The 25934-nt window shown below is 41.5% G+C and overlaps 1 protein-coding gene across 9 annotated transcripts; it reads right to left on the bottom strand.

Annotated features, from left to right (window-relative positions):
* Positions 1-320: 320 nt before the first annotated feature.
* On the bottom strand, positions 321-25345 carry ST3GAL5 (ST3 beta-galactoside alpha-2,3-sialyltransferase 5). 9 transcript variants are annotated; one of them, XM_054065333.1, is made up of 8 exons: positions 25151-25280; positions 18001-18125; positions 12894-13005; positions 11027-11141; positions 8485-8828; positions 6845-7031; positions 4134-4292; positions 321-2921 (listed from the first exon to the last, which is right to left on the bottom strand). In XM_054065333.1, exons 2-8 carry the CDS (start codon positions 18062-18064, stop codon positions 2658-2660), a joined length of 1245 nt encoding a protein of 414 aa, XP_053921308.1. In that variant the 5' UTR covers positions 18065-18125; positions 25151-25280; the 3' UTR covers positions 321-2657. The 9 variants fall into 9 exon arrangements, with proteins under 9 accessions (XP_053921308.1, XP_053921306.1, XP_053921309.1 ...); XM_054065331.1 differs by lacking the exon at positions 25151-25280 and adding an exon at positions 20636-21266; XM_054065334.1 differs by lacking the exon at positions 18001-18125 and having other exon boundaries at positions 25151-25319.
* Positions 25346-25934: the final 589 nt, after the last annotated feature.

Here is a 25934-nt window from a genome sequence, read left to right as displayed (position 1 = left end):
GTCTGAAATATTCTCAACCCCGTAACTGTGAAAACCTGGAAGCCTATGATATGGTTAGTGTTGAGATGGATTCTCTCTTCCAGGCACCAAAGAGATAATTCCACTTTTGAAAAAGATATATTGAAAAAGATATAAAAGAAAGGAGGAAGAGTATCACCAGACACCAATACCAATTTGAGGATTGAGTGCCTGGGATTGAGTGCCTTCTTGAGTGCCTGGGATTGTATCGAGGATTTCAATAGGACCAGTTTGACATGTAAAATCCTCAACAAAGGAGGCAGAACAAATTGCAAAATGTGAGACAAACAGTTCAGTAGAAAGTGGTTTCATCAGTTTATTGCTTTTTGCAACCTGAACTTTGCTGCCATTTCACGGATGGTTGAGCCTGTGCAGACACATTCAATGCCGAACATGCTACCACGGAGAACAATATTTTATCACAAGCTATAAAACTGGTGGGAAAACAATCTAATCCTACATCAGCATAATTTGAGAATTTGACAGTAAATACAACATCTCCAAAAAGCTACTGGCATTTACACTAATCAAATGATTATATTTAAGTTACCAAATAAAGCAAACTGGTGAGGGACCAAGTGCTCTGAAACATGTACATTCAGTGTATTCAGGATGTCCTCCCAACACACGTGTTCTGAACTCTTCCAAAGCTTCACTAATACCAAAGGAAATTAAGGGACTTCGCTTCCAGTTTAAATACCAGGAGAAAATAATTAGCACATCTTAATATATTAACTAAAAGACTATCTGTATAAAACTCTTTGCACATGAAATATATTTAAATTAAACAATATAATTATAATACTTAGAAGAAAAACATAGTAATTTATTGCTGGTACAAATATTAATGTGTTTCACGGAGAAGTTCAATTAATATTATTGCTATAAATACTAACAGTGCCAGAGAAAAAATCTGATTTTCAAATTTGCTCACATCCACACCATGGGGTCCAGAACTTTCTTCAGTTATGCCTTATGATCTGATGTCATTTTATTGCCTTTTAGCATAATGGCCAGAATCAGTCTGCTGCTCCTGCATTATAACATTACTATTCATTAAATCTTCTCTCCATGGGAAAAAAAAAATCCCAAAATAAAAAGCCCAACCACCCTAATCTTGCTTTCCAACATTTGTATTTTGAAAACTTAGAACTACAATTACATTCATGTCTTTGCCCATAACAAAAGAAGCAGGAATGTTTACCAGCTGCAGAGTCCATGACAATGAACAATGTTCCTAGTCAACCTTTGATCAATTTGTTAATGAGTTTTCATCCCCCAAAAAAGGTTTTTTCACATACTGTAGATTGAGTAACATTACCTACTCAGCGCATACAGTCCTATCTACTACTCTGCTAGTAAACAAAAATAAAACAAACACTGAAACCTGCTTGCATATCTGCATGGTCCAGTTTCTTTGCATTGCACTGATTTCCAGTCACAAGAATGTGTATCTATAATTTTTTAGTTCCAAGCATGCTGCTTTCAGCCGTTACCTAGCTTGCTACTAGACCATACTACTTTCTCAAAGTTATTTTCTTCTTAAGTTATAGACACTCACCCAAATTGCTGACTTAACAACTGATCCAGGAAAACCAACAACTCTGCCTCTCCATTCAATTAAATATCCAGCACTAGAGTTCATATGGGTTATCATCATTGTAAGCTAATAAGGTTACGATATCTGTAAATCATTATGTAAGTAAACCCATGGATATTTTAGCCTAGTCATAATTCTATTATTGCTAAATGGAAGATGTACATAAACTAGCGTTTCATAGAACCAGCAATTCTCAAGTCACTCAGAAAAAGAAGAGAGGCAGATTTTGTATTAATGCTGCTTTTTTAATTGGGCTAAGTGATTTCTGCTACAAATCAACTAGTTTAACTTTTACCTGGGTCTTTGCAAATAGAAATGACAAAAGATCTGATTCAGGTGAAAGATCCTACTAGTTAAATCCTTAGTGTGCCCTGGGCTCAAACATGCCTCATGACAATTCTAACCCAATCCATTAACACATCAATGATTTTAATATCAACCATGAATACCAAAGTGCTTGCTATTCAGTTGTTGCCACAACAGTTCCTACTCCTTCACCTCCACTCTCATATTCCTCCAATGCCCCCTAAAAAATATCAGCAAGAATTGAAAAGAATATAAATATTTGAGGGCAAAACAAAACAATCTAACTGTGAGAAATGAAAGACTTGAGAAGCACAGGCCTTTTTCTTCATGGCATGCATGAAAAGGAGTCACACACCAAGAACTGGGTCAAAGACAGTAGTTCAATGGAGTCTTGTATGCTGTTAGACAAGTCAGGCTCACGATGTGCATACCATATACATCTGAAAACAAGAACGCTGCTTTTCTTCAGACAACTTAAAACATTAAATATTTTAAACTGATCTTTTTCAGCCCTAAGTTGTATTTACACAGCTATCCACAAAAATGTACAAAGTAAAATCTGACATCAAAATAAATTTTCAGGTCCAATATATTGAACTTAACATTAAAAAGGCAGCAGAGCTTCCACATCCATTCTATACACACTGTAAAGAACTAGTTAAGACAGTGAAAAGGTTGTTCCAGCCAAACCTCTGGGAAGTTAAGAAACCCAAACCATGCCACACTTCAATCACTAGCTGTCTTTGCTGCAGAATTCACAATGTATCCCACCAGTGAGGTCCTTGACAACTTTTTCTTTGATCAGTTTTTGCAGGAATTTTGTTTCACTTGTCACATTGTGCATAGTTTGTTCGTTCATGGCAGCCATGCAGAGGTTGTTGTAATAGTGCAAAGGTGCGTTGGGATGATCGAGGTCATATCCAAATCCTGCTAAGCTCACTTCATCACATAAATGAGTGGCCAGAACAACTGCTGTGACTCCAATTGTAGGTACATTCTAAAAAGGAGGGGGACAAGAAGTTTGCTGAATTAAGATATATTCTCATTTGCCAGTTTTACAAACAATTCACAAAATTTAACAACTTTGTCTATTCTCTCTCCTCACTTAAAACTGAAATCAAACAACCAATTAAAACTAAAGCTAAAAATAAATTAAATAATTACAACTGAAAACCTCTGGGCCAAATACTAATACAACTTCAGTATTTGCCTGTAACAAGACTTTTGGCTATCAACTTTCTGTGAAGGCAAGACACCTATGTAGTTGAACTACACATGAACCCTCACTCCAAACACTGAAACAACTCCTGACATGCAGTTAAACTTAATATTTCTTCATGCAGGCTGACTTCAGTGTTGAGCAACCAGCTCTAACCGTATTCTTCATAATACAACTTTTCCCTGAATAACCCATGAAGGAGGCAAGCATACTATGACACAGCTGAAAGACACGTAGCTTGGTATGTGATATTGTTTTAATAAATAAACGTGACAAGATCCTTCAAACATTTGTGCAATAACATTACCATTAACTCTTTCAAACAAAACATAAAAAGATAAGTTATTCAGTATTTTTCACAGTTCAAGAGAACTAGTGACATCCAATTTACCAAACATAATTAAAATAACAAAAATGCAGTGTATAATTAACCTGGGCAATTCATCACTTCATACCATTGATAGAGCAAAGGACAGGGGGAGGATATACCCATCAGTTGCTACTGAGCACAATGGCGTATATAGCAATTCCAGCAGTTGGAAGGCTGCTAAACACTGGCCTGGTTTCCATACACTCTGCTTTCTCTGCAGCTAGAGACACATCCATCTGTAGCCAACTGCTGGTTCGACTTAACAGGGCTGCTCTTAACACACTTAACAGACATCAAATGCATATTTTGAGTATTTACACCACTCATAACGATGTCTGAGTGAACACTCTATTAGAAGGAATTCATGTCCCAGTGCATCTGAATGCTTTGTAAAACAGGCAGCATGCAGAGAGATAATAGCTTATCTAAAAAGGCAAGCTGAAATCCTACTTCGATTTTACACATGAAAATACAAGAGTCTTCAGAGTGCATATATTTCCCTATTACTTGAAATCAGATCAGAAATTGCACAAAGAAATTATATTGAAGGAAAAGCCCAAGACTTGTTTCAGTTGTTTTGGTTTTTTATAGTCTCCTTCTCCTAATAGAAAAATTCCTACCTTATCCCAACCCCAGAATTTTGATCGAGGTTCAGGGAACTGTAAAATGTCCAAAGCTGTCTCTTTGATGATGACTGGATTCAGAATCCGAAACTGCTTTGATGTAAAAGGAATTTTCTCAGCAACTTCCTTCCAAAAGAAGAGTCGCACCCACAGAGGCTTAGAGAAAGAAAAAAGTAGTTCAGCAAAGGCAAACTCAGACTGTAAAGCATATGGCAGACAATACAAAAGTTACAGGAAACAGTTTCTAGCTAAGCCAAGTACAGGAATACCAGTGTACAGCTCAAGTGGCTGACCCACAAGACGTGAAGTCTTCTAAGTGTACGGAATTGCAGAGAGGATAGCAGGGAGGAAAGTTGTTTATCTGAATATTTGACTGTACTCCGAGTTTAATCAGTCAACATATCCACCAGAATCCACAAGGTTCTTTGGACCTGCCCCAGCACAACTGAGCAGGCAGCAGTATTTAAAGGAATGGGAAAGGGAACCACAGTTTTCCACAAATGTTATCCATGCATTCTAAAGCGAGCACTAGATTTAAAACAATTTTCCTCAGACTTTGAAGGGAACAGCTATTGTTTCACAGCATTCACCTAGTGACAGACGTAACACTTCAGAAGATTTACACAGCTCTACAAGCTAGATTCTGATCTCATGCCACTTGCGGTTAATTAGATGCACGCTAATGGAAAAAACAATACTAAATCAGGCTCATTTTACAAGTCTTTCTACATAGCGGGCAACACTAAGCAAATGATAAAACTGATAACCACAACATAAACCTATATATTTTAAACAGGCTTTAAGGTACAACTCTACAGCAGGTAAAACTGATCAAATCTAGGTTGCTACGGTCCCATTTTCCCACCTGTGCTCTGCATCAGTTCAATAAAGTACCAACGCCTGCACAAAGAGCTGAACCAACTGAAAGCCCAGGATTTAAAAAAAGTAATGTTTTCAGTTCACAGAATCAGAGCAGTTGAGCTTGAAAGGATATCTGAAGGTCAAATGGTCCAACAACTCTGCTCATGCAGGGACACCTGGAACCAGCTGGCTTTTGAATATCTCCAAGGACAGAGACTCTGCAAACTGTGTTAGTGCTCAGTCACCCTCATAATAGGAAAATGTTTCCTGATGTTCAGAGGGACCCTCCTGTGTTTCAGTTTGTGTTCATTGCCTCTGGTCCTGTCACTGGACACCAGTGAAAAGAGCCTGGTTCCGTCCTCTTTGCACTTTCCCCTCAGTTATTTATGTACATTACTAAGATTTCTCCCTAAAAAAAAAAAAAAAAAAAAAAGCTTTCTCTTGTCCAGGCTGAACAGTCCCAGCTCTCTCAGCCTTTCCTCATAGGAGAGATGGTCTAGTACATTAAGCATCTCTGTGGCTCTTTAGCAGACTCTCTCCAGTATCTCCATTCCCAGATCAGTTCCCAAAACTGCCTCTCTGCACCAGCAAAAACACCAAAGGAAGAAGACGCAAAGGAGCAGATCTGTTTCTAAACTATGCAAAACAAGAAAATGTACTCTTTTCATAAAGCACTTACATCAATCTTCTAACTTACTAACAGAGGATGCTGTAGATGCCAAAAAGCAATCACTTTCAGCTACCCCAAAACAAATCTTAATACAGAAAGCCATCCTTGTACTTGTCATTCGCATGAAACAGCAACATAGTTCATAAAAAAAAAAAAGTTAGGCACTCGAGTTGGAAAGCTGTTGGTCATCAAAATTACCACAGTGCTGTAGGAAAGGTAACAGACCAACATTATCTTGTCCTTGTTAAAAAAAAAAATTATCAGGGAACAAATGTTCTTAAATTTGTGCAAATTCATGCATTTAGGAACTCCCCTCTATAAAATATACTCAGATTATTCAAAACAAGAGAGGATCCCAGCACACACTCTCTGGACTAAAGTAGTAATAGGTGGTCGTGGTCAGTATTAAACAGACCTCCTATATGCTCTCAAGTTGTAAAAACCAAAGAATTAAGAACGGAACTTGGAGTACATACACTACTGTGTATCAAGTTGCTTAAAACTTGTCAGGCTTTCTTGTAAATCTATCTCAATAATTTAGAACATTTATTTTCAACCTGTCATAAGAGAAAGCTAGCTACTTGTTTTCAACCTGCAGAAATTGGCTGCCTGCAAATTGAAAGTGAAAACAACGAATTTAAAGACAGTTTAGAAACACAGAATCCTTCTATCAGGTCCTTAGGAGTCTCTGCACTTGTTTAAATATTCCGCGAGAAATAAACCACCTCTCAATTTTGGAACCACAGACAAATGACAACTAAGAACTGCAATGCTTCAAACTGCATGTTACCTGCAGGCATGACTCTTGTAGTAGCAGAGACATCAGCTGTTAAAAGAACAATGGACTGGCATCCAGAAATCTCATTTCTATTTCAGGTTCTGCAGATTTAAACAAGTCACTTAAACCTAATGTGAAATGAATTCCACTTTACTCAACACCCAATATGTCATGTGTAGCTTGGTGCAAATCACCAACATCTGCAGACTGAAAGTGTTACTGCCAGCATGGAGCTTCAGCATAAACACTGGTACCAAGTGTAACTAGGAGACAGAGCTAAAAAAAACCACTGTTACATAAAAGAAATCAGCATAAGGAAGTAACAGATCAGTCAGCTTCTTAAACATTAGAAAAAAAGAAACAAAAATCAGAGGTACATAACACTGCCACGTTACCTACCAAGGTTTCATTTTTCACCATTGCTTGAAGCCAGTTGAAATCAACGCTCTTAAACAAAACAGCCACAAACAGGCTGGCAGGAGGATACTCATGTTCAGAAAGGGGGGCTCCTTCTGGGTAAGTCATCCGTATAGTAGTTTTGTTACCAACGTGATCTGTGTGTCCTTGAACTGGTGCATCATTTAACCTAACAAAAACAAAACCACAGTGAAGATAAACTGTATTTCACAAGCACAGATTACAATCTCATTGGAACAGCAGACAGTAAGCCAAGGACTCTTACTTGGCTCATAGTTTTTTAACAGAGCAGAGTACAGCACTTCCTCAGTGTCTCCATGTTCCTCTCCTAACACACTCATCTGTCCCTTATTTTTGAAAGGAAGCCAATTCCATTTCTGGATTCACTGGCACAAGTGCAAAACTTCAGAAAGAAAAGCTTGAATAGAAAAGTAATTTAAGACAACACTGTAGGACTTCATATTCATTGCAAACTCAGGCTTAAAAGAGAACGGGAAAGAAAGACTAGACATAAGGAAGAAATTTCTTCACCATGAGAGTGGTGAGGCACTGGAACAGGTTGCCCAAGGAAGCTGTGGTCGCCCCATCCCTGGAGGTGTTCAAGGCCAGGCTGGATGGGGCCTTGGGCAGCCTTATCTAGTGGGATGTCCCTGACCATGGCAGGGGGTTGGAACTGGGTGATCTTTAAGGTCCCTTCCAACCCAAACTATTCTATGAAAACACACAGGTGTCATCTTTTTTATGTATCTATACATACAAACACACACATACACAAGTACTGCACACACATTCAAAGTTTGCCTTCGATGTAATATAATTTATCCTGTGAATTTACAGCATTCCAGCTCATGAAAAATTCCACCTGCTAGCACACTGCATCCAGCTCCATCAGTTCTGCAGAACAGCATTTTCCTGTATCAACACCTTCACACCGCCAACCCCAATTTAAGAGAAGAGCTAATGCAGGTTCTCTGCCTCTCCATATGCTAACAGGTTTGTCTACCTTTGTAGAAGAGCTATCAACTCATCATACCAAGTCCTCCCCCTTTTTAAGAGCCTTAGTTTACAAAGCAATTAATGAAAATGCTTTTACTAAATCTGTGACTTTACATGACACAAAATACAAAAAGAATTCAAAAGGTAATATTCAGAAGGTTATCACAGCACATTCATTTAACCTACTCATTAGAAAAATATGGGTCATCATAGAAAGCTTGCGCTGATCTCAGAAAGATAAGATAAGCATGCTATATAGGAGCAAACTGTATATTTTAACACCAATTAATTTTTATTGTGTTTGAAATAGCTGTTATAAAGTAATCCTTCCGATAAGCAAACTAACCAAGGGGAAAAAGGCAGAGGTTTCCATCTCATGTCTGCCTATGTTTTTTTTGTATCTGAAGTACACAAATAATTACACCAAATCCCTGCCTTGTGAACATGACAACTTATCTTGCTCCACAGACTTCAAATTCCACCAAGTCACAAGTTATTTTCTCAAAAGCACTTTCAGAAAGTCTTATAAGTTACACAAATGTTGGAGATAGTCTCCCCTTAAAAACCAAAGCTGGCTCATAAAGTAAAGCTGAAGTAGCTGGAATCCTTAAATGGAAAATACGTACCGTATAACAATATCAAACTGATTCAATAAGTGACCCAGCTCTGATCCATGAAGAATTCCACCACTACCAACAACAACACAATGTTTACAGTGTTTTGACTTCAAATCTTCTGGTAAATCATGCTCAGGTAAGAGTTCAAGGAGATTTTTAAGCTTATCAAGGAAGTTGTGAAATCCAAAAGGAGGTTCGTATTTAAACAATGCTTCATCTTCATTTACATTCTTCCTTACAAAGGGAGATATGTCCATGCTATATTTCTCCGCAAATAACTTCTTCATCTGTTTCTTCACGTAAGATGGTCGGCACTGTTCCTGTAACACCGCACTTGCATACTGTTGTGCTCTCTAAAACAAAACATACATGATTTCAGTCAGGAAAGCTGGCTTCAGGAATACAACACCCTCAGTGCAACCCACCAGTTGACCACCAGCAATTCAGCAAACAGAGGATTTTATAAAGAAAGCTCAAACACAGATATACAAGACATTTTAAAGCATTCATTCAAACGCAGCTACTAAGGGAGTGCAGGGTGAAAACCTGCAAAGGAATGTCACCCCATCCAATCACATCTGGATAGGACTTTCTCTAAAGAATACATTAGTCTACTGAAATAGCTAAGTGAAAATGAGCTGTCGAGAATATTTGTACTGTTGCTTACAAAAACAGATGAAAAACTCTAGGCATACTTCTACCCATCTAATTCACCAGCAAGCCAGCAAGTGGAACTCTACTCTGTTGCTCAATTGTGTGACCTCAGTTCTGCCAGTGGTAGAATTTTACTAGACACATGCACTGGGTAAAAGTTCTGTGAAATGGCAGGCTGGACTTGCTTACTGATCAAAATGAAGCAACAATTCTTCCAGAAGAATTGCTAAACTAATATTGCCAATGACAAAAAAACCAGGCTTAAGATGAATGCGAGGTGATGTCTCGGGTATTCTTTCAAAGACTAGTCGCCAAAATAAAAGACTGCAGTTCCATATTGCATAAAAACATTAAGCTGTCAGATAAAACTACACATTGATCTGTCTCATCACAAAAAAAAAAAAATTAAAAAAACCCTGTTCACGTATGTTTTTTAGACATCTATTTAGACAATATCTCATATAAGGAAGTAATAGCAAAGGTGTTATTTTTATCAGTTAAAATCTTTTCACACATTCCCTTCCCCGATACAATTCTGCTGATGTTTCCTCCACTGCAATAAAAAAATCCACGAGCAAACAGACAGAGTCAAGACTCAAATCTAGGCCAATGCAGCAGTTCAAAAGGCTGAACTGCTAAGGAAAGGGAAGTGCGTATCTAGGTATCTGAGAAGGGAAGTTGTGATTTTATTTTACCCTTTACAAGATTGTTCCATAGAGCTGCCTGTCACATTTGCAAAGGTTTCTGCAGGTCTGGACATGAACACCACAATTCTTCCTGGACAAATAAAACTAAGCAATCTTATACTGTACTCTGCCAGCAAGAGTCAGTGCATCTTTGGATGAGTCATTTTTAAGGCTGAGCTTTGTGCATCTTATTATTAAAACTTGATGTTGATCATTTCACAACTGCCCCAACAGTCTGCAATCAGCTGCTACATAACTAGACAAAGAGCAATGCTATTTCCTCATCCTACATCTAACACAAACAAAATTAATCATGAGACAGCAATAAACACAGTCCCAGTAGTCTTTAGGTCTGCTTGGTTTAAGATGGTGGTTGTTTGGAAGCATGACTGTGTCACCGAGAAAGAAAATAAGTCAAATGAGAAGAAAATGGGAGACAGACAGGCTCGGAAGGGGACAAATATGCACTGAAGAAGGTGGGAGGTACGGAAGGATGCACATCCCGTGACACAAAGATGAGACCATTCTAAATCAGGGCTTCTGCTACAAGTGGTGTCTTAGTGCTGAGACATTCAAAGACAGAAACATAACTTTGAGCCAAGGTAAGTATTGTTATAAAAAGCAAACAGATTAAGTTGCAAAGATAGAGAAATCTCTGCAAGAATTAAGAGTAAGCATTACTGGCTTCTGGTATACCAGCTTAAAAGCCACATGCAAAACTGTAACTGAAGTAAAATAAATGATCCAAGAGCTGCACCCTCCTGCATGTTTGTCCAGTGATTCCAAAAACATTTGAGCAAATACAAGGCAAAGCAGACTGGGGAACTCGCTTAGGTAAAAATAAACCTTAAGGTTAATGTGTTGGGCCTTTTTTTTTTTAAAAAAAAAGAAGAAAGTTACTTTGTATTTGCATCAATTTTCTGATTGTCAGTGTCATCTGCACTGACATAAAAGTATGACATGTCCATTTCAAATGGTGTTCTTAACAGACACGGTTCTCATTTTACCCCTGAAAGTCTAATTCCTTGATGAACTTCTGTTGTCACTTCACAATAACAAAACAAAAACAGAAGTTCTATGGCATGAAATGAAGTAAAATATATTTTCCGCTCACAGGACAATTTCGGCATTCCAGTTCTTTGTTGCAGACCCCTGTAATTTTTTTTGGTTTGTTTTTTAAGCCAAGTAAAAAAACACCAAAAAATACTAACCCTTACACGATTGAGGTCCACATATGGCATTTTTGTTCTGTCACATTCTCCAGGACCAAAACGTAATTTGAGGATATAAAGGAAGCACCCTCCAACCAGAAACAGTGCAAGAAATCTAAAAACAAACAGCAGGTTGGTAAAGGCAGGATAGAGCAGAAAAAAAAATCACCTTCTTTTTCCAGCAATTCATCAAAAGATAAATGAGTATTTTTAAAAAAATTTAAGGCAGTTGAAGAACTTCAGATGAATACCTGCATTTGACTCAAACCCAGAAATAGTATTTACTGCTTGGTTCACTGCAAGTCTTTCACAACTCTTCAGAGCTATCTGCAGGAAAGTACAAATCCACATAGATGCTCCAATAAGGAAAAAGTTGCATACTGACACTCTGATACACAGTTCTATGTCTGCGTCATACATGTAATATGTATCTATGATGGGTCAAACAGCTCTCCTCACATAAAGAAACCAAAACTGACTTTTGCTTTCCTGCTTTAAAGGGCCACTTTATGTTGAAATATGTATTTGCATGGAGGTTGAAAAAGGGATGGAACTCCAAATCGCAGGATTTGGGGCCAATGGCCATCACTCACAAGCAAAACTTACAACTCACTGGCCTCTTACTTCACATACCCAAAACATGCAAAAGCTAAAAAAAAAAAAACCCACCCACAGAATTCAAAAATGAGTAATATAGACTATCCACACTTTTGATCTACTCATTTCTCATTCCTAATGAATCTCATTGTTGATCCCGAAATATTCACTTGGCTTATTTCAGGTCTAAGCCAATTTGCAAAAATTACATCATTTTTTGTTTAGAGTTGTGGTCATTACTCAAACATGTAGTTTGATCTTCATTATTAATTTCCATTTCCTATAGTTTCCTAAGGACTTGACATTTGCTTATATGTCTTAAAAAAATATACAACCTACTAAGCATTCAGTGCTTCTCGAAGCTCTTTCAGACGATGTTAATACAGGTTTTAAAGAAGTTTTTAAAAGAAGTTTGTACTTTATAGGCTCACAGATGCAATCCTGGCAATGTTTGCCATATGTGCTGCAAACAAGGTGGCCACTGAAAAAAGCAGCTCTGTTCTCCCACCTGATTTACAGTAAATTTTGCGCTGATAGGGGTGTCTAAAATCTCGATTAGCACAGTTAGGCTGCATCCCCCTGAAAAATCAGCTGACTGGCAGGATTCAAAGGCAAATGAAAGAGGTTGCTTTTCCTTCACAGAGGTTTATCAGGCATCTCTAGACTCAGCAGGGGCTACAACATTCACGTGCTCAAAACACAGTTGATATAACAGTTCAAGTTCCGTTTTTTTTCAGTTTCCAGAGCTAAAACCTCATGCGCCAGAGGGATACTGCAGTAGCAAGCTTTCTTGGTTTAAAATATGGTTCTGGATGTACCCTAGCATACACTTATTAATTCCAATTTGATGTTAAATGACAAACAATGGTGTAATGAAGATTTTGTGATATGGAATTCCAGCAATCTTCATAATTAAACTATGAGGGGGAATCCCCCCAAAATATCCACTGAACATCCACTGCGCTGTATTTATCAGGCTGTACAAAAGCCTCAACACTGTTATGTATCTGGATACAAAAAAAGACTGGAAATACTTGAGATAAATACTGGGGTGTCACATTAGCCTGGGAACAAAAGTACTAGCATGAGAAAGCCTAGGCTCTTCAAAGTGTTTTAGGTGTGCCAGTGAAAGCTGTGCGTCTAACCCTCCATTCAGTTCCTGTGGCAATCTCATCCCTTGATTTCTACATCCCTTTTGTAACTGCCCAGGCTAGGGAGGACAGCAACTGACCTCTATATTGCTGTGACAATGACACTTACTTGCGAGTACCTTTTAAAAACCAACTTGGTCTTCTCATCTTCATGTGCAGGCACCTTAAACCATTGCACAGGAGGTGAACAATCACTTTTCTGCTTCACAGAGTTATTGTCACTCAGCATTGCTGTAAAAAAGACAGAAGAAAGCTATCGTAACATTTTCTAAATGGAAAAAAATTCATTGGACGTCCACTGACTGTTGCCTTACTCTGTTTCCTCAAGACAACTGTGATTCTTGATTATCACGTCAGGAATACCGAATTGTTCCTGACCACCTCGTGATCAAGAACATACTCATTTCAGATCCACTGCCAGGACACGATTCTAAAAACATGTACACGTTGCCAGGGATAGATAGGTCTTTGCATTCTTCATAAGCCTGAAGTCTATTAATTGCAACTACATCAGTTACCATCAAACACGACTATTTGATCTTGGTCAAACACCAAGATCAAATCTGGTCAAACATCAAGATCAAATAACTAAATTTTGTTAGAGCAATTATTAGACTCCAGACAGGGAAAAAAAAAATCTACGCCACATACTCAGGGTATTTAGGATCCCTGAATCAAAGCAGCAAAGTACTACACTACCCTGATCTCACCCTCAAAACCAGAGTCCACATCTCAAATTAACTCCCTGACTTCCCTGACATTAAGCAAATCTGTCTCTTCACTGATCTGAATTTACTGCGGACCTCTTCAGAAGCCCCAGAAACATTGACAGCAGACACCAAAGAGGATTTGCTGCAAATTGTGCCTGGCACACACAAAGACTAGAAGGCTGCTAGCACAAGAGCAGTTTCTGTGCACAGCAGCAGCAGCACCTCTCCAACAAACACTATGAACCCAGCAGGAGCATACAGTGCTCCCTCACAAATGGCCAAGTCACTGATCATTAACCAATGAGAAGCAATCTCACTGCTTCTGTTTGTAAGCTCCCACGAGTTTCTATCAGCATGTTTCAATTCTGATTTTGGAAAATAAAATACAGCTGGCACAGCAACTTCTCACCCACCGGCTGCTGCCATTAACCAAAGATGTGAGTAAACAAGGAAATGCCATGCAAAGTCCACCCAGATAACCCTGCTGGGTTTGCCCTGAAAGGAGACAGGATATGGGCAAGGGTTTTTCCTGCCCTACCAACCTCCCTAAGCAGCACTCCCTTTGATCAGCCAACTATGGAAGGGTACAGCCTGATCCTCCACAGCAGAGGATTTCAGCCCTACTCATTCCTTTTTATCTCAATGCTTAACCCTCTGTGCTCTCCACTGCAAAGAAGTTCATACTCTTCTGTTCTCTTGCCAAGAGCTCTGTCACAAGAACTTTTAAAAATAGCAGGGCTAACGGAAGGCTTTTATCTAGGGACAATCCTTCACATTCTCTTTTGCGCTTCACATCCTTTTATTTTATATGGTGATACAATCCATTGGAACTTGCCTGAATTGCCACTTCCAAAACACCATACGTTAGGACAAATAGTCCATGTTGTTAAGTAAGTTAATAGTCCCTCACAAAGATGAAGGAGCTGATGAGACAGCAGTGTCCCCTCCAGATCTCAAATCCAGCCCACTGAACTTTCAGGGATATCTAATTCAGAAGATGACTCAGAGTCAGCCTCTCTTTTCCTAGTCATGCATCATTTCTCAGTAACAAATTTGACATACATGGTATGCGGACAAAAGCCGCAAACCATTGACAAGATTGGGCAAGAAAAGGAGAGAAAGATCAACACCAGCATCTTAAGTCCTTTGAAGAGCAGACAACAGTGAAGTGATACTTTGAGTCACCTGCAAGTTGTCATAACTCATAAAACAGAGCAACGAAAAAAGCCTAATGATTTTTGCAGCACAAAGATTTCACCATTTACCTCAACACATAGGTAACTTGGTTCTTATGATACTACCAAGAACCTCAAATTACCCACCAAGCTGTATTTATTGATTGCACAGACTCTCTGACCTATCACATCCATTTGTAGGCCTTTGTCACAAATCAGCAATATGTTAACCAAAACCTTTTAGAAGGCCTGAAAGCACTGTACAAACCAAAATCATTACCATTACACTTGTCTTGGAACAGGGTAAACCAAAACCTGTGGGGTAAGTGGCACCCCAAGGTCTCCCAGAACGCTAGCAGTTAAGCTTAAAATCAAGTCCAGCTTCAGCCTCCCACGCAACCTGTCAGGACGCAATACAGCAGGTCACAGGGAACTTACCAAGCCTCACAAGCTCACCATTTTCTCCGAGCAACACCTCATCCTTACCAGCTACATCTATATCACTGAATAAAAACAGCACCGAGAGAGCAAAACCGGGTGTTACAACCACCACCCCAGACATCCACAAGTCCATTGTGTTCTCAGCTAAGACCTGCAGCAAACCAGTCAAGCAGACACGGGTAAAGGCCTAGTGTGCAGCAGCAAAATTTGTTACAAGGACAATGCCCCAGTGCCAGTAAAGATCCCCAAGCTGAACTGAACCTCAAGATGTCCAGTGCCTATCCAGCAGGACTTGCATAATTATTTTATACCACAGGATGTGATGCATCATTCTTGCCACTGTGCACAAACAAGGCAGCTAAGCACCCTTTATCATTACCTGGTACCTTCATACCAACACATCTCAGAGATGACAGCTATCCACAAATACCACACTGCCAGCATGCACAGGGAGTAGCCCCAGCTCATGAAGCCTTCAGCATGGTCAAACATGGTGCACAAAACAAGCTGCGATTAAAAGACACTAGAGAGCTGTGTAGGAGAGTATGAACAAGGCCTGCAAACCATATGTAAACTCCAGGACTGTTCCATGTAATGCACAGTGTACCCACAGCCATATGACCTCAGAGGAGACAGGCTCAGATCAGCACAAGCAAGGGGCACTGGGCACTGTTTGGCAAAAGGGAAAGGAATTGGTCCCCGAAATGGGTGGCTTGCTGAACACTGCATATGCCAAAGTTACAACGTACCACAAAACAATAATTACATCTGGCAGTCCCGCTGAGCTCTATACACAGCTGGGGAGAAGTATAAAACTGGACTTTTCTTTTTAAAAAGAAAAAATGCTCAATAGAAAACAGGCAACAAGCTTTAGTAATTTTCACTCACAAGACAATGCAGGCAGTAATTGTTTCTCAGGTAAACAACACGTAGAGGTAACTCAAACACATAGGTCCATAGGACCCTAGATCAGAACAGATTCTGCACAAGAGGAGTGAACTAAGCATCAGAGGATCCTGCTGCCAGGAAATGATTGCAACAATGTACCGAGTGACAGCATGAGGTCTGGCTCTGGAACTGGTAAAATTTAACAGAGAATACACTCCAGATTAAGCACAGTTTCCAGCAGTTCCAATCAATCCTAAAGTTTTACAGCTTGAATTACAACAGTAAGGTCAAAGCCTCACTGCCTTTGCTTTGTGCAAAGCATGTTTTTATTTCTTTGCAAATCAGCCTCTCCTATCCTAGGACCCAGGTTCTGCTGCTGTAATTTGACAGAAACACTTGTTTGTGAAAGACTGCTCAATGCATATAAAACTTTTTATCGCCTAATGGCAATAACATACTCCTGGAATCATCCATAAATGACACTGCCAAAGAATAGTGCTCTGCAAACAACACGCTTTTTATTATTTCTAAGGGTGAGAATTTACTTCTACAGAATTGTATGCAGAGATGCTACAACAGATGCACTTTGCAGGAAGCCTCTCAAAACAAAGAAAAGGGAAAGCTACGAGACATCTGAGAGATGGAGAAGGAACTGAAGAGGTAGAAAGTGATGAAGAAAGAAGGGGATTAATGAGAAACGCAAGACAACTATATACTGCTGCACCAGAAAGACTTCCTTGCCTCTGAGCTAAATAAATTCCAGTCATTCCCAAATGGTTGTTTCACTCATCCTGACTGTGCAAAAAGGAACAAGGAAACCCAGAGGATTTCATCACCTCAGCACATCCTTTCCAAGTCCAACAATTAGTATTTAATATGCTAAACAGTTTAAACTTCTTCTAATAACTGAAATAATATCAGTTTTCATTTCATTTGCAACAGTTTACTTAAAGTTGACTTTTGTCCATTATTTGCCTCAGATGATTCCTTCCTTAAGTCAATACATACAGATAGGCTGACAGATAGATCAAGTCAAAATACATCTGTCCAGCACAGCAGTTTTTAGAAGTTACTCAATGTTAGATCCTGCACTCTTACCTAAGTCAGTAAGCACCTTACTGGAATGGCGCAAAAGTGCTCAGAAGAGCAATGTCAGCAGTAACAAGCGCCTGAGAGGATGCCTGTCCCAGGTCTTCCTGAGCTTCACAACCACCCTGTGAGTTTATAGAGAGAACTGAGGCAGCTATGAAACCGAGCATCAAGAACAAGCTGTGCCTATAGCATCCAGATTTTGTTGTTTGCATAGAAAGCCACAGCAAAACACCACTACACCCTTTCAGAAAGGAGAAAGGGGCAGCGCTGCCATTGCTTTGGGAGCCATAAATGCAAAGGTCTTCATTTGCATAGGAAAGATGCCTCAGTAATGCTGCACTACAATCACAGTTTGCATTGACATTTCCATAGCTACTCATTGCGATGTAATTAGTGAGGACTCAAGGGACTTAAATTTGCTTTTCATCTACTGAACTTAAGTGATCTGTGTAAAGCTGCTGCGAAAGCTAAATTGTCCATCAGCAGGAATACAATCCAAAGCTTTTTGTGGTGCTATTCTTTTTGCCATAACTTATTTCTGTCTTACTGTTACTCTTAAGCAGACAAAGTTTCCACACTTGGAATACTTCCGAAGCAATTAATTTAAGTGCTCTGGATGTCTTTTTACATAGGGATGCTAAAAACTACCTCCACTTACCTCCTTCACCCTAGCAATTCAAACACGTTCCCACCTCCACACACACTTTGAGGCCAGTTAACAGCCTCTATGTCTGAGCTCAGCATTTTATGTGGGCAGGTACTGTTCCAAAACAACTGCCTGTGCAGGCAGAGGCCGGAGCCACAGAGGGAGCATTGGCACAGACAGTTACTGTCAACCGCTAACTTTTTAATGCAGAAACTTATTCCCCAGATTTACGCAAGTACCTGCACACAGGCTGTTATTCGTCACGTGTTCTTACCTGAGCCCATAGGGAATCTACCCAAGGCAAGCCACTGCTGAGAGCCTGTCAGGACAAGAGGCATCTTCTGTTCTACAGCTGTATAGCATCTACTACAACATGATCCTGGATGACACCTGAAGCTCCTAAAAATTGAAAATACAAGTTAACTTTCCCTTTCACATTACCACCAGAAGTAGCAGAAACGGCTAGATTTATCAGTCAACTACAAGACAGGCCACCTGAAGGTCTCAATGCACAATGCAGCCTTTGACGTTCACCTTTGAAGTTCATGTAACAAGAAGCTTGCAGTGCAAAACCCACAGCAACTGAAATCTAAAAGTCACATCTACATAAAGGAATTGCTAATCAAGAGCAACAGGACTACAGCAGGCAGTGAAACAAAGTAAAACTACTGCAAAAACACCAAACACCTGCTTATCTCATCCCTTCTCTTCTATACCAGATACACATAAATTACTTAGAAAACATACTCATAAAAACAGAATTATAAAATTTCAATTACTTGGGGTTGAGCAACACTTATGTCTCAAAAAAGAAAGGTGATGTTAAAAGGCAGAGAAGGGGGTTTCACACAAACTTGAGCAAGACACACTTCATTGAAATGCTGTGCACAGTATCAGAAACTAATTCTGCACACACCTTCTGTTCTGATGCTTTTTAAAACAACATAAACCTCACAGACATACTGCAAAACTTTATGCAAGCAGTTACAAGGGCAGATTTAAGAAAACTTAAACCAATCAAGTTTAAGTTTCTTGGAACATATTTGGCGAACACAGATGACAAAAATTAAGTGACAACTTAATGTCAGTGATTACTTTCAAGAGTTTGTAAAAAGATTACACGATTACACATTTAATCTATCTTCATTATTAACCAAAGAGATGAGAGACTAATCTTCTTTTAGGCTTTCAAGATTGGTATAATATTTGAATAGAATGTTATTAATTTATGTAACAACATGAAAAATAGGTAAAATTTATGGCTAGGATTAATTCTGCTTGCTTCTGTGCTACTGAAATGCAGAGATCAAAGGCAAGAGATGTGAAGAAAAAAAAAAGAAAGAAAATAACAGTTAAGTGGTTGGTTTTGTAGCATTTTGTAAGTAAAAAATGTTTGAGCCATTTGTTAAGCAGAGCCCCCCTGCTGAAGAAATCCAAGCATATGAAAACTTAACTTCTTTATTTTCTGTTCCAAGAATGTAATTTAAAAAAAGATTTAGATATTGATATAAAACTCTCCCAGTTTCCTCCCATATCCTCAAAAACATGTTCAACTCTCTTTAATGGGAAAACAGTCTTGACTCAGGGAATTAATATAATGCACTGCCAATTAATATAACTTCTAGTCACCAATTCCAATACTGAGAAAAAGAATTTAACCTATGAGTAAACACCTTTCCTCCTCCTTTCACAGGCTAACTTTAAGCCAAACACTTCTCTTCCTCCCTTTCTTGTCTCCGTTTCCCTTATTCTTGCCATAGGTTAGGTTACACAGAGCCCGTCTCAGCTCCTTTAGGAAGGAGACAGGCAGTGTAGGTCATGTGTGTAATGGTTTCTGTCTGCAGCTCCTCTGCGATTCTCACTGTACTTCTCCTCTTTATCAGCTCTTCTGTGCTTCTTACAAGCTCATCTGTTCTGGCATAGGTGGACCACAAGTCCTCAGGGGTGTCCCTCCTCCAGGACTTTCTCTCTCAAGCATCATGAGTTGCTAAGGAGACTTTCAGATCCTTCCTACGCTTTCAGACTTCATTATCTCTTGAACTATTCAGAAACATATTCTGTCATTACATTAAAAAACAGTTATTTAAAAAAACATCAACCTGGAACAACATACGATCATCCTCTAGCAAGAGGTACTCCAAAAACTGCACTACAGTGAAGCACCTCACTTTGCAATGGCTTCTGCAGGAGCGAATCCAAATTCTTAAGCTAAATTTTAAACACAGGTTTAACAGACCAGGAAACCAAGTGAAAAGCTGCAAAGATGTTGAAATTGGATTTCAAACCTATAGAAGGGAAGTAAAAAGCCTTTCATCTGAATATGCCCACAGTGACAAAACACTCAGGAAAAAACAGGGAAAGAAGAGGAACAAACAAGTTATCCCACAGAACTACTTCTAATTGGGAAATCTCTTTCTACAACACAATAAACATTGAAATACCTTCTTCAGGACTCTTGTTCAACAGTACATGACAAAAATCCCTTAAAATCACAAGCATGAGGAAACATTCCAGAGATATTAAAATTCTGAGGCAGACTTATCAGGGATTGATGCATGAGACACTCCTGTGTTACAATCTGTAGCAACATCTTTACCAGAGGATTATTCGATGATAATTATTCAACAACCATCAGCCCATCACTTCCTAGCAGAAACGGTCACAAGACATGAAAAGAAAGCAGCCTAGGGGTTGTTACAGATTAGAGACTGACGGCTTCTCGCTGGAGGAAAATTGCAACTAAAGTTAAAAACTAGAGACTTCTGATAATTATTTCTTCCGTTGCAGCTATATAAACCACACAGTAAAGTTGGTACTTCAACATATTGGATATTTGATAAACTTTCTTTGAATACTTATCTCCTTAGCATCTATTAATACTGAATGAAAAAAGCATTTGACAGACATACCTGTAAGGCAGACTTAGACTAGACATAAGGAGAAACTTCTTCACAATGAGGGTGGTGAGGCACTGGCACAGGTTGCCCAGGGAAGTTGTGGCTGCCCCATTCCTGGAGGCTGGATGGGACCTTGGGCAGCCTGATCTAGTGCGACATGTCCCTGCCATCGCAGGGAGGTTGGAACTGGATGATCTTTAAGGTCCCTTTCAACCCAATTTCTTGTTATTTGCCTGATCTTTTCCTTTAGGAAGGATACACACAGCTAGGCTACAACTCGCTCTTAACCTTGGGTCATCCAGATTGAACATAAAAAAATTGGGTCCAGTTTAAATCCAGTCCAATTATCAGCTTCAAGATATCCAAAGTGTAACACTATCACCACCTTTCATTAGCATTCGCAGGAACCTTTCTGCACATTAATAGTGGCTGCTAAGATAATTCTATAGGCAAACAACATTTAGCGAGGTTCTAAACAGCAGCTCAATGTTCAAAACAGGGAGCATCCTCTCGATTTCACTTCTGCCCAGTACCCTCTTTCCTAGTCGAGCTTTCTAAGCTTTTGTAAGATTTCCTGTGAAGCTTCTTTCAGGTGCTCTAAAGCAAAGAACAGCAAAAATCCATACTGCGTGAACACAAGAAATATCAACAAGATGCGCTTCACCACTTAAGAGGGCAGCTGACGCTTTGCAACAGACAAAAAACAGTACTTGAATTTGGAATTTTATTGACTACCAAATGAGCCACTGGACGTCAGTGTTCCAGCCAACAGGAAGAAACAAGTGAGTCAAAACATTGCTGTTGTGAACAGTGTGGTATTAAAAAGGTAAGTTTATTTCTTACAGAGGAAGTTTTTTTAGACACTCATCATAATTTTTTTTTCAGAGCAAATACCAGTCTTCCCTTTTCTGTTACTCGTCTAAGAAACAGTGACCTGCCTGCCCGGAACTTGAGATCAGCCACTAAGCATCTGCTGAACCCAGCAAACACACAGGAAGAATCAATTGCTGCCCAACAGCAGGCAGCTGCTGCTCAGAACCTCCACTATGCCCAGCTGATGCACCCCTTACTGCAGCACATCCTCCTCCTTCCCAGGCCCACAGACCCTGCACGTGGGGAAGTGCTGCTCTGCTCCTGTACTTTGAGGGAGAGCCAGGCCAGCCAGGAGAGAAGGAAGAGAGCACGCTGTATCAGCACATCAACCACCACCAGCCAAGAGAGTTCATTTAGCACAAGTGGAAGATATTTCTGAACACCCGCAGGAAAGCCAAAACAAATAGGGTCTCTCTCCTTAAACGCAAAGTTTGAGTAATAAATCTTCCCTAAAAGAAATAGTCAGAACAGACAGGGCATAGCATTAACCCTTACTGGCCTAAGGAAACATGCCAGTAGACTTACACAGCCAAGATGTTTCATATTACATTTGAATTATGCAGCAGAATGGCACCGAACAACTGGTAATTATGGAACAATGTTAATAGTACAGCAGCATTTTTACCACAGTATCATCTAACATTTCAAGAGATCATGGTAAAAATCACACTTGAGCCTCCAGAAGCAAAAGAGTAGATGCCAAAAGCCTCCCATGAAGAAAAGGCATAAAATGAAATTGTAATATAGCTAAGAACATTGCTAGACCCAATATTAGTGCTTAACTTCTGAATTCAAGACTCCAAGATCTAACAGGTTGCAGGGAGTGCTGGTGGAACAGGTGAAGGAAGAGATGCTCCTAAGGAGAACAGAAAGCTCAGCTTCTCCTCTCTAACTTCAAAAAAACAGGCTGAGAGTTTGTCCTTAGATCAAACATGTAAACACCAAAGCCACAAGCAAACATTTCAAACAAAAGGATAGTGTTAACACACAGGAAAAAGTAGTCACAAATAAACATGGGCTACAAGAAAAGATTCCTGAGCATCAATGGAATATGCCTTGCCTTAGGGCTAAAGGAAAATAACAGCCTACACAGGTTTTAATAAAGTCCTTAATTTATGAATGACTTTATGAGAGAAAGCTGCCTGCAACAGGGGAGACTCCTATAAGATCCAGAAGTCCTATATCCAAATTACCACTGCGCAGTTACAAAGTGTTGGATGCACCTGCTGCAGATATTTTATTCTGCTGTGTTTGAGTGAGTTTTGTTCAGAGTCACTTGTAACCTGAAAATTAATCCATGACAAGTTTGAAGCATTGCCCGAGTCTTGTCCTGTAACTTCACAAAATTCAAGACCTACTTAGGCTTCCCAGGATCTCTTATCTAAAGAACATAACCCGCCCGCCAAACACCCCTGCTCTGCAGCTAACTTGACATGTTGCATCCATCATCTTAAGAGATGTATTCAAAGCAAACAGAATTAAATATTTTTGGCCTGACTTCCTCAGTGAAAGGAAGTTTCTGCTATTACTTTTTGTCTTCTACATCCTGCTTTTAACTGCTTGTCAATCATTTATCCAATTTAATCAAACTCTATGGAAGAGGACGCTAAGTCACAAGAAGTTCCAGGAAACCAGAGGTAGGATGAGCCCATTTCCTTATGGAAGTGGCCAACACACCAAACAAAGCACTTGTATGCACTAATTCTCCAGCTGCATTTTTGACTTTGCAGTGAAATTCTGTGTTTGCTGCCTCTTGTCTGGATAGCAGAGGGCTTGGGAGACAGCTGCATGATTTGGATAGGAGATAGCAACCTCATTCCAGCAAAACAGATGGAATAACACAGCTTGCAGGAAAACCACACACCACTTCTAAAGTACACATGTACAGTCCTTTAGAGGGAGCTGCATTTAAAAACATGTGCTCGCTTTAGGCACATAATGAGCTTTTATCTCAACAAGTATTCTTTAGAAAAGTAAGAAATATGCATCTCTAGTCACCCTTTTTCTCAGAATGAGACAAAACTAACCATTTACCACAGGAAAGCTGTTTACCTCCAGTAATTTTATGAAAATTTCCATAACTAAAGAGAGCTGCAAAATAAATCTCTATCAGCCTTATATTTTGATTTCATCTACTGAAATAGGAAAAAATAGCTCAGCACAAAAACATTCTTTTCCCGAGTACTCCTAAAGAAAATAAAACAGTTTTGGCAACAATGACAGAAGTCTTTCCCGGGTTGTATTCACATTGTTCCCAAGCAGGAAAAGACAAAATCTCCCACAAAAAGGCTATAGCAACCTGCAGACAAGCAGAAGTCCATAAATTTTACTTCAGCAGAACCGCTCGACAAAGTCCCAGCTGCATTCCTCTCCCTTCCAGGAGAGGCCCAAGGCAGTCCTCACTCTCACTACAGCTGCCACCCCCAAACGGTAGCGCCTTCACACCTCAGCAGCGACAGAGGTCCTCGAGGCGCTCCTGAGGGCAAAGACTCTTCACCACCCCTACTCACAAGTTTTTGTCATCTACTGAAATAGAAAAAAAATGCAGCTCAGCATAAAAAACTCCTTTTCCTGAGTACTCCTGACGAAAATAAAACGGTTTTGGCAACAATGGCAGAAGTCATTCTCAGGTTGCATTTCCTCCCAAGCGGGAAAAGACAAGATCTCCCACAAAAAGGCTACCACAACGTGCAGGGTGATAGTCCGGGGCCATATTTACGTGAGCAAGGGCTGCTCAAGACCCCAGCGCCGCCCCCTCAAAAACCATCTCCAAATGCTAGCGCCTTAATGCCTCAGTGGCACCTCAGACTCTTTTCAGCAGCAACAGAGGCCCCCAAGATGCAAAGCTCCCTCAGCACCCTCTGCTTGCTTTTCTGATGCTTGCCCCCCATTTTCCCTCAGCGCGTCCTCCTCTCCCTTCAGCAGCCCCCCCCTTCCCTCAGTGCACTCCCCCGTCCCCACAGCAGGCTCCCCCTCCTCCCTCAGCATACTCCCCACTCCTCAGCAAGCCCCCTCCTCCCCTCAGCTCCTCTCTCACCCTTCAGTGCCCCCTCTTTTCCTCAGCATCCCTTCTCCCTTCAGCTGCCTCCCCTCAGCGTCGCCCTCTCCCCTCAGCTCCCCCTTCAATTCCCCCTCTCCCCTCAGCTGCCCCCTTCAATTCCCCCTCTCCCCTCAGCTGCCCCCTTCAATTCTCCCCTCTGCTCCCCCTCCCCTCAGCTCCCCCTTCAGTTCGCCCCTCTGCCCCCTCTCCCCTCAGCTACCCCTTCGGTTTCCCGCTCTGCCCCCCCCCCTCAGCTGCCCCTTCAGTTGCCCCCTCTGCCCCTTCAGCTGCCCCCTCAGTTGCCCCCTCTCTCCTCAGCTGCCTCCCCCAGCTTCCTACCCCTCCCCTCAGCTCTCTCTCCTCCCTTCAGCTCTTCCCTCACCCATTAGCTAGCCCCCTCCCCTCCGCACCCCCCTCCCTTTTGCAACTCCCTCTCCTTAGCTCCCCTCCCCTCCCTACCCCTCAGCTCCCCCCTTCCCTCGGCTCAGGTGCCCCTCTTCTCAGCCCCTCACTCCTGTCCCCATAGCCCCTCGCAGGCCCCCGCGCTGCCGCACCGCCCTCCCGCACTCTAAATCCCCACCGCGAGCGGCAGGATCTCCCGCTCAGCCCCCTACCTGCTCCGGGCCGGGGGCGGCGGCCGGGCCTCCGCATCGGGGCGGGCGGCGCGACCCCCTCCGCGGGTAGGAGGCTCCGAGGGGGGCGGGAACAGCGCGGCACGTGGGCGGGAGTGCAGCCAATAGGGGGCGAGAGCGGCTCCGCGGGGACGCGCGACCCCCGCCGCGCGTAGCGGCTCCGCAGCGACGGTCGGAGGGGGCGGAGTCAGCGCGGCACGGGGGCGGGGCTCAGCCGATGGGGGGGGGGCTGAGCCAATGCGGGGGGCGCTCAGCCAATGGGGGAGGCGCTCAGCAATGGGGGGGAGGGGGCTCAGCCAATGGGGAGGCGGCTCAGCCAATGGGGAGGGGCTCAGCCAATGGAGGGGGGCGCTCAGCCAATGTGGGGGCGCTCAGCCAATGCGGGGAGGGCTCAGCCAATGGGCGGGGGCTTAGCCAATGGGGGGGGGCCGCAGCCAGTGGGGGGGGCACTCAGCTAATGGGAGGGGGGTCAGCAGACAATGGGGGGAGGCTTAGACAATGGGGGGCTCATCCAGTGGGAGGGGCTCAGCAGCCAATGGGGGGGGGGGCTCAGCCAATGGGAGTCTCAGCCAGCGGAGGGGCTCAGCCAATGAGGGGGGGGGCTCCTTACCAATGGATGTTCTGTCCGCAGCGCCTCGGCTCCCCCGCCCTGTGTCGCTTTATGGTGTCATTTCCCGACATGGATGTTTCCCAAAAATCATGGGTTTGGGGGTTTATCCCTCGCCCCCCCCCCCATCCCCCCGCCAAGGAGCCGTGAGAGGGGGCG

The sequence above is a fragment of the Cuculus canorus genome, chromosome 4, assembly GCF_017976375.1.
Source record: "Cuculus canorus isolate bCucCan1 chromosome 4, bCucCan1.pri, whole genome shotgun sequence".
Lineage (NCBI taxonomy): Eukaryota > Metazoa > Chordata > Aves > Cuculiformes > Cuculidae > Cuculus > Cuculus canorus.
Note: the sequence above shows the minus strand (reverse complement) of the source record. Positions and strands in the feature narration are given on the sequence as shown.

Coding starts and splice junctions, on each gene's coding strand:
- ST3GAL5 (XM_054065331.1), bottom strand. CDS start 20,793: ATGGCAGGGACATGTCGCACTAGATCAGGCTGCCCAAGGTCCCATCCA. Junction 13,006..18,000: donor TAGATTCCCTATGGGCTCAG/GTAAGAACACGT, acceptor TCTTTTTTACAG/CAATGCTGAGTGACAATAAC. Junction 2,922..4,133: donor AATTCTGGGGTTGGGATAAG/GTAGGAATTTTT, acceptor CCTCCTTTTTAG/AATGTACCTACAATTGGAGT.